This window comes from Myotis davidii, unplaced genomic scaffold (genome assembly GCF_000327345.1).
Source record: "Myotis davidii unplaced genomic scaffold, ASM32734v1 scaffold176, whole genome shotgun sequence".
Classification (NCBI taxonomy): domain Eukaryota; kingdom Metazoa; phylum Chordata; class Mammalia; order Chiroptera; family Vespertilionidae; genus Myotis; species Myotis davidii.
Window position 1 is genome coordinate 322,879 of NW_006287911.1, and position 9,257 is coordinate 332,135.

The 9,257-nt window shown below is 36.8% G+C and overlaps 1 protein-coding gene across 1 annotated transcript in view; it reads left to right on the plus strand.

Moving 5' to 3' along the window:
* Positions 1 to 9,257, plus strand: part of RALGAPA1 (Ral GTPase activating protein catalytic alpha subunit 1) — a gene marked incomplete at its 5' end in the record, with an annotated part of 288,956 nt that overhangs the window by 188,779 nt on the left and 90,920 nt on the right. Inside the window, 2 exons of the mRNA XM_015561310.1 lie at positions 2,758 to 2,892; positions 3,289 to 3,472. Of these exons, the coding sequence (XP_015416796.1) occupies positions 2,758 to 2,892; positions 3,289 to 3,472 (319 nt within the window). The remainder of the gene's footprint in view (positions 1 to 2,757; positions 2,893 to 3,288; positions 3,473 to 9,257) is intronic.

A 9,257-nucleotide genomic window follows, 5' to 3' on the forward strand; every position in this document is an offset into this window, starting at 1 on the left:
CAGCACTGCCCCTCCTCTGAGTCTGGGTATGATATTCTCTTTCCTCCTAGTTGTACATTTCCACTCAGCCAGCCTTCCTGTGGTTCTGGGTGATGTCCGTTCCGTCTTTTAGGTGTATTTTGATTTGGTTGTTCAAGGCAGCAATCTCCGGCGTTAACCTATGCCATCTTGGTTCTCCCCAGACTTTTCTTTATTTCTTGGTTACAGTCTCCATTTGAATTGATTCCTGAACCAAGGTAAGCAGAACATTTAACAAATTCAGTGTTTTCATTATCAATGTTAAAGTTGTGTATTTCATCTTTAATCATAATTTTTGTCTTCTTAATGTTTAAATATTTTAGCACTTTCTTCTTTTACTTTAATCAGAAGTTGTTTCAAATCATTGCCGGTTTCTGCCAGTAAGATGGTATTATCCTGCATATCTTAAGTTACTGATATTTTTCACCAATTTCCAGTCCTTTCTCTGAACCTACCCCAGTTTTTCATATATGTTTGACATGCAAATTAAACAGAGATAAAATGCACTCTTGTAGGACACCTTTGCCTATAGGAAACCAGTGTCTCTCCATGGCTGCCTGTGCACAACGTAGGCTATGTATCAGAACAATCAAATGCTGAGGCACGCCCATTTCTTTCAGAGCAGCCCATAGCTTGATCAATGCAATCAGAGGCTTCACGGTAGTCAATAAAACATAACTAACCGTACTAACCTCCTTACTATCTCCTTTCTTGAAAGGAATATATATTGAATGTTTCCAGTGTGTAAGCCATTGTTTTGTTTTCCATATTTCTTGACATATTCTTGTTAGAATTTTGACAGATTGGGTCTCTGTGGATTAAAATAATTCTACACGTATTCCACCTACCACTGGTAATTTATTTATTCCCAATACTTTTAGGGTGGCTTTCACTTCACTTTTGGAATTCCAGGTTCTTCCTCATAGGAATCTTCTTTCTTATAGTCAGATAATATACTTCCTTGTTGGTTGTTCGATATTCCTAATCTGGGTTTGAATTTCCCTTTTATTTCTTGAATCTTCTGGTAGAGATCTCTTATTTTTTCTTTCTCTTTATTTATTTTTTATTGTTTATTGTCTTTTGTTTGGTTGGTTGATTCTCTTCTGTCTCCTTACACTGACTATTGTAATAGTTCTTTTATCACTACGTGATAGTCAATGAAAAAATTGCATTCAGGATTCTAACCCTGCTTTTGTCACCTTTTATCTCACCTACCTCTTGTTCATGTTTCTCTGTCATGCATCTCAATTTTTCTTTCCTTTTTACTTCTGGCGTTATCTTTCAACATTCTTCCCTAATAGTATTCCTAGTTTCAGTCCACAGTTCTAGTTCTCACTTAATAAGTTTAACAGTGCAATTCTGTTTTCTCTGTGGCCTTTAAATCCACCAGGAATTATATTTTGGCATTGCAATTCTTTTAGTGCTCTTCATTAGCTTTACGGTAATGTTTGTTAACAGGTGGTGGTCAGTACCACAGTACTCACACTTAGGGTGGCCTTTTTCTTTCTGAGTGGTTTTTAGGTTTGTACCTAGTTCCCTTCTTCCTTACAGTTTTCCCCAAACTGCCCTTGCTCTTCTTGAAAGCTTACACTAGGAGAATCGGAAAAAGCTTACTGGGATTTCTGTGTACTTTCTACTTACACATAATTTGAAATTTGGATGTTCTATTTTCTGGTTAAACTGAGGTTTTGTGATGTCTTACTGGTTTTGTGATGTCTTATTGGTTCTTTTTGTTATTTATTGTTCTTTTGGAGGATATGTTGGGAGATTTAGACCAGCGTTACTCCTTGAGTTCGAAAATTAGTCTTTCAGTCTAAAAATCAACAGATCTCTTACTGCTACTTGATTAATGCTTTTAAGGCTTTAATTGTGATTCCTTGTACAACAAAATGGGCCACAAAGGTACTGCTATTTTACTCCACATTTTGATAAAGGTGTTTTGGTTATAACATCCATTAGTTTAAAAGAATCCAGTGGAAACATTTATTTTAAAAATTAATAACAGTTTCAGAATATGGTTAAGATAGTCTAGTCTTTCTGGCAAGGTACTCAGTGAGGTGTTAAATTAGAAGAGGAAAGTGGAAGTGATTGTAATATTTATGGACTAAAACTTTTCATTGTATTTCATTCCTTGAGCAGTTAAATAAGTATAGCTAATTGAAGCCTATTATTTTTTAAGCTCAGTGTGTGTTTTAATTAAAGAAATTTAACATTCCTATTTTCATTATTATCTTTCATTGTGCTTGCACTGAAACCCACAATAAAAACATCTTAAAAGTTAAGTTTAGATAAATATTAATATTGCAATTTAGGATCGATAGTTTCTGAAATAAAGTTGGAAAACAAAAAATAAGTTGGTGAGCCCTGGCCTGTGGTGCTCAATGGTTAGATCATCTGTTTGCACATTGAAGGTCTCAGGTTTGACTCCAGTCAAGGGTACGTACCTGGGTTGCAGTTTCAATCCTCAGTCCTGGTCAGGGCGCATGCGGGAGACAACTAATCAATGTGTCTCTTTCACATCGATGTTGCTCCCTCCCTCTCTCTTCCCCAGTGCTGCACCCCACCGCCACCCCCCCACACCCCGCCCATCCCTCCCTTCCATTCTCTCTAAAAATCAATGGGGGGAAATATCCTGGTGAGGATTAACAACAACAAAAAAATTAATTGGTGAATTTCTGTTAAGTGTTAAACTCTTACTTTATGAGTTGACAATAATAATGATCTTTTTTGTTGTTACAGTTGGTGGTATCTTTACTTCTGTGCCTTTTGGACTGGATCATGGCCTTACCCCTAAAGACACTGCTCCAACCAGTCCATGCTACGGGAGCAGAAAATGATAAAACAGAAAAATCTGTCCTCAATTGCATTTATAAGGTAAACTTCTTTGCTTTATTATTTATTTGGTAACCAAGGGTTTATAAAATCTAAAGAAATAACATTTCTTAGTGTTTTCATTTAGACTAGGTATTTTATAAGAACATAAATTTATCTTACAGTACCTTGATAATTAAAAAGTAGTTTCTACAGTACACTATTATATCATTGCCAGAATTTGAAAAGTCAAATCTTTGTTGAATATAAGCATCATTAGTTAAATTTTACTTCTTCTTACGAGCTATTAAATTTTACTGTGATCAAAGAGCTAAGTTTTAAACTATTTAAAATTTTGTGAAGCTCTTGTATTACCAGTGGACTTCTTTCTCTTTTTAATTTAATTTTTTTATTTTTACTGAAAAGGAAAACTTGTATGTTTCCCCCCTGTATTTTCAGGTATTACATGGATGTGTTTATGGAGCTCAGTGTTTTAGCAATCCAAAGTATTTTCCAGTAAGCCTATCAGACTTGGCATCTGTAGATTATGATCCCTTTTTGCACTTGGAAAGTCTGAAAGAACCTGAACCTCTGCACTCTCCTGATTCAGAACGATCTTCTAAACTCCAACCAGTAACTGAAGGTAAAATGGATTTTCTTCAGGACAGTATTGTTGTTTGGGTTCTCTCAAGGCATGATTTGAGGCCTTGGGTAGAAATGATGGGTGAGGATGGATAATACATACTTTACTTTGTAGTTGTTTACCTCACCATGTATATTACTGCAAATTTTCTTTTCAGTTTAAGAAATAACTTTATATATACAATTGCTAAGATTACATGTGATGACATTCCCTTTATACTTCTAGCTAAGTTATTCTGATAAGTTATTTTTGATATTTTACTTTCTACATCATAGGATTTCTATAATTGAATAAGAGATTTAGCTTTGGAGTCTGACAGGCATGGTATTGAATTTTGACTCTCATTAAATAACTGAGTCACTATGTCTGTATTCTTATTTATAAAATGCGGATAATATTTATTCCCTCATAGGGTCGTTTTAAGTACTAAATAAAATAATATGTATAAAACCTTTTGCACGGTTCTTGGTCCATAGTGAATTCAGTAAGGTATTTTAAAGCCACATTGCTTCTACATTCAGAGTTTACTATTTGATATAAGGGTAAGGCAAAGATGTAAACAAATAACCTTATGAGAATAAAAATAAAAGTGCATTCAGGATACAGAGGTAGCTCAGAGGAATCCAGTTTATTGAAGGGGTTAAGGAGGTGGTATACATGATAAAATTAGTATGAAGAGCACTTTGACAATATTTTACAGGAGTTGGCAAATTATGGCCCACACCTGCCACCTGTTTCTATAGATAAGGTTTTATTGGGACATCTCCATGCTGTCCATTATGGCTGCTTTTGTACAAAAACAGTAATGTTGAGTAGTTGTGACAGAGATTTTGTGGCCCTAAAGCAGAAAATAATTTGACCTCTTACAGAGAAGTTTCCTGATCTAGTATGTTAGACTGATTTGAGGGAAGTTAAGTCAGAAATAAAGAGACAAATCATGAGGCTGTTGCAATAGTCCAACCAAGAGTTGTTAAAGGCTTAAATTAGATAGATTTTCCCCAAACTAGACCAAGAACATGAGAGAGTTCAGAGGCTTGGGAGGGGAAATGAGGACAGTGTTGGGAATGGTTTAATTCGGGGTGCCCATTGGATATTTGCATGAAGATATCTAGTGGACAGTTTGTTGTATATACAGGTCTAGATCTTAGCAGAGAGGAATATATATTTACGTTTGTGTGTGTTCTGAGGAGAAAAAGTTGGAAAGGAAGGAAAAACAGGAGAGAGTAATTTTCAGAAACAAAGAGAAAGATTTTTAAAAGATTGGCCAGCAGTATTAAATGATAGAGAGGTCAGATATAAGACACTGACAAGTATGTCTGCTTTAGTTTCAGCAGAGAAGTAGGAGGCAGAAACGGATGTCTATGGGTTGAGGAACAAAAGGAGTTAAGGAAGTACTGTAGAGCCATCTGTCAAAACTACTCTTTAAAGAAGCTTGACTATTTTAAAAAAGAAAAGTGATAAAACAGTAGGTAAACTAAAGGATGATTCGGGGTTAAGGGATTTTTTTAAGGATTAAGGGAGTTGAAATTAATTATAAGATGAAGGTGAGAAGGAAGGTAGGAAGGTGATCAGCATTAGAGTGAAGTGTTCCTGACATGTGAGCTGGAGAGTATAGGTGCTATCATTAGCCCTTCTTCTGAGACCAGAAAAAAGATGGAAGTAAACTAAGGGGATTAAGAGAAGTTTTTGAGGGCCTGAAAGAAAACGAAAACTACAAAGTTTTGTTTGCACCAATCAACATTCAGTAAGGTGGATATGGCAGAAACACAAACTATGACTTTCGGAATATTGGTATATGGTGTAACCATGGAATCTAAGCTTGGTAAGGATTGGCCTGATGCTAGGAAAGGGCTAATAAATTGGAAGAAAATGGAGTGATCCAGTGAGTCAGAAAGTAGATGTGGTTGGTAATAAGTTAGAACAATGATTCTCACCCTTGGCTTCACATTACGATACTAATGCTCTCATCCTGTCAATAAAGATTTTGAGATATTGATCTAGGATTACTGGGATTTTTAAAAGCCTTGCAGGTGATGAATATGCAGCCAAAGTTGAAGACCACTTAAGGCAGTGGTTCTCAACCTTGGCTGCACATTAGAATCACCTGGGAATCTTTTTAAAATCCTGATTTCTGGGCCTCATCCTCCCGAAATTCTTTCTTTGTTATGGGGCGGGGCCACAACATTAGTAACAAAGAAACAGAATTTCTGGAGGATGAGGCCCAGAAATCAGGATTTTAAAAAGATTCCCAGGTGATTCTAATGTGCAGCCAAGATTGAGAACCACTACTGACTTAAGGGAATCAGTATGTTAGGACAGTGGTTTCTAAAGTGAGTTTTTAAGCAGTGAAACTTCTTCAAATAAATTTCACAAGGAAGCCCAGTTTGTAAAACTTTTTAAAATAGAGCTGCAGCAGGATAGTGGCTGGGATCCTACCAACTTCTGTCCTATCCATCTCCAAGGACGCTACAAAGCAAAATTAAAAGAAGAGTTTGAGTTTTAAAGGCAGAGTAGTTATAAATGATTAAAACATCTAAGATGTGATCATGATAGTATTTTGAATAGACCACAAGTTGGTAATAGTTTGTCTACCACACAATATACAAATGAGATAGTTCAGATATAATAGAGATATACTGGACAATACAAAATATTTAGGCAATAATTAATATCTCAACTTATAATTATTTTTCTAGATTTGGCATAGTAAAATAAAGTGTTTATTTTATCTAAAAGCAAAGTTATATGAAAAAGTTAGTTGCCTTTTGCATTAAAAATGTATTTTTCAATTAAAATTGACATTCACTATTATTTTATACTAGAGGCCCGATGCACGAAAATTCGTGCAAGAATATGCCTTCCTTCCCCTGGCTGCCGGCATCAGCTTCCCTCTGGCACCCAGGACCCGGGCTTCCCTCCTCTAGCTGCCAGCAGGCACCTGGAACCCGGGCTGGCTTTCCCAGGGCCGCCCGCAGGCACCTGGGACCCGGCTGGCTTCCCTCCAGCCCCAGCTTTGTCAGGAAGGACGTCTGGAATGACGTCCAGAAGACATCGGTCTAATTAGCATATTACCCTTTTATTATTATAGAAGATTAGTTTCAGGTGTACAGCATGGTGGTTAGAAAATTTTAATTTACAAAGTGATCCCCCCCAGTATTTCAAGTACCCACCTAGCACCAGTCTTAGTTATTATATTATTGACTATATTCCCTATGCTGTACTTTACATCCCCATAACTATTTTATAACTACTAGTTTGTGCTTCCTAATCACTTCACCTTTTTCACCCGGTCTCCCAACCCCCTCCACTCTGGTAACTATAAATTTATTTTCTGTTGTCTGTGAGTCTGTTCCTGTTTTTCTTTTTCTTTTTTATTATTCTTTTACTGAATTATTAAATCAAGAAAATTCTTTCAGAAACTAGTGTTTTGTTGTTATTGTTCCATTTTGTTGGGGTCCAACCCCAGCAGGTCCAGGGGACCCCAAAGGTGTGGACAGAGTCGGCGAAGAAGGAATGGCACGGAGACACCGTTCAGTTGATCAGCAGCCTTGCCAGGATCTCTAGCCACAATCTCCAGCCAAGTTCTGGTTAGGATCTCCAGCCAGGTTCTGTAGCCATGTTCTCTCACTAAGTTCTCCAGCCCATTCGGTCGCCAGGTTCTCGTCAGGTTCTCTTGCCATGTTCTATTCAGGTTCTGTAGCCAGGTTCTGTCTCTATGTTCTTTGGCCAGGTTCTCTCACTAGGTTCTGTCTCTAGGTTCTGTGGCCAGTTTCTTTCCAGGATCTTTTGCCATGTTCTCTCGCTTGTTCTCTCGCTAGGTTCTGTCTCTAGGTTCTGTGGCCAGTTTCTGTCCAGGATCTTTTGCCATGTTCTCTCGCTAGGTTCTGTCTCTAGGTTCTGTATTGTTTCTGTTTCTTTATTTTGTTCTTTAGAGTCCTCATATAAGTGAAATCACATGGTATTTGTTTCTCTGTCTGACTATATATATGGTATTTGTTTCTCTGACTTATTTCACTTAGCATAATAACTCTCTAGGTCCATCTAGTCTGTCAGAAATTATAAGATTTCATTTTTATGACCGTGTGTGTGTGTGTGTGTGTACACTAGAGGCCCGGTGCATGAAATTCTTGCACTCTGGGTGGGGTCCCTCAGCCTGGCCTGCGCCCTCTTGCAGTCCAGGAGCCCTCGGGGGATGTCCGACTGATGGCTTAATACTGCCTTCGAGGCAGGAGAGGCTCCCGCCACCGCCGCTTTGCTCACCAGCTGTGAGCCTAGCTTCTGGCTGTGGGAGCGCACTGACTACCAAGGGGCAGCTCCTTTGTTGAGCGTCTGCCCCCTGGTAGTCAGTGTGCATCATAACAACCGGTTGTTCCGCTGTTCGGTTGTTTTGCATATTAGCCTTTTATTAGATAGGATATCTCAGCTGTTTTTATCCACTCATCTATTGGTGGGCACAGTTTTTGCATTTTTAAAGGTGTAAAATGATAAAAGTTTAATTAAGGGCAGTGTAGTGTATTTCTTAAACAGTGAAATAAATGGATTACTATGTAAAGGGAAGTTTTATTGTATTTCATACCAAATTTACTGTACTGTTAACAACAGTCACTTTAAAGACACAAAGGTAAAAGTTTAAGTAGATGAACTTTATATTGATACCAGATACTCTGTGGAATACTATTCTAAATGTATTCAGTTATTCCCTTTGGACTTTCTTAAAGGTATTAAGGGCTAGATGAATGCAGAAGCTTTTAGGAACAGCTGTGAACTAACAGCAGGTGATTCTGTGATCTGTGGTGACTACATGCTGCATTTTGGGTTTTTTAATGTGGAGAAAATGACTAATCATTGTGCCCTTGTCTAAGGCATGCTTCATCATCTTCAAGTACTTTTTTGGCCAAAGATTTCTAAACATAAAGTGTCCCTAATAAGCTCAGTATTGGATTGAACAAGTCTGATTTCAGAACTATTGGCAGGAGTAGCTGTAATTATTAAATTTACTAAAGAATAAAGAAAGGTAGTGAAGTTGGCTTTTTGTCAAATGGCAGTAGTCTTATTAGCGAAAAGTCATCATTTGCAGAGTCGGAGTGAAAGGAGGCTCCAAAGAATTCATTCTGTCCTAATTATAGTTTCACCTATACATATTATGCAAAGCTAATATTTAAAGCATTTGCCAAAATTAACTTCCTCTGCATGTTCTATTAGAGTGCAGTGAATTGCAGCAGCTTTTTATGTCTTGTTGCTTTTGTATGCCATAATAATCTGTAATTATGGGTTTGCTGCAAATGCTGTTAGGTTTGTTTAATCTGACAATCTGAAAAGACAACCCTGAATAGACTTTTTAAATGAATGCTGGTTACACAAAGCCTTAGCAGCATTGATATCTTCATTTTGCATATTCTCACAAGGCCAGTTAGTTTAGAATTTCATTTTGAATTTCTAAATTAGAGCATTTCATACATTTTCTTTATATCTAAGCATATTTATAGAAGAGAGATATGTTCTATAGTTTATAACTCAAAAATAAATCTAAATAAATCTATCCTCCCAATTAAAATGTTGCGAGATTTTTATCATTTTGTATTTATATATTCTAAATTTAGAGAAACTACCAAAGAAAGAAAATGCCTTTGCCTATATCTGAAATATAAATGTATTTTTAATATGAATAATATTAATAATTATGACAGATTTGTGAATAAAATCATTTATATTGCATGCCCAATAATACTTCCTTTGGGAAGAGAATCTATAGATGGACTGGTACCTGGACTTAGGTATTTATGAT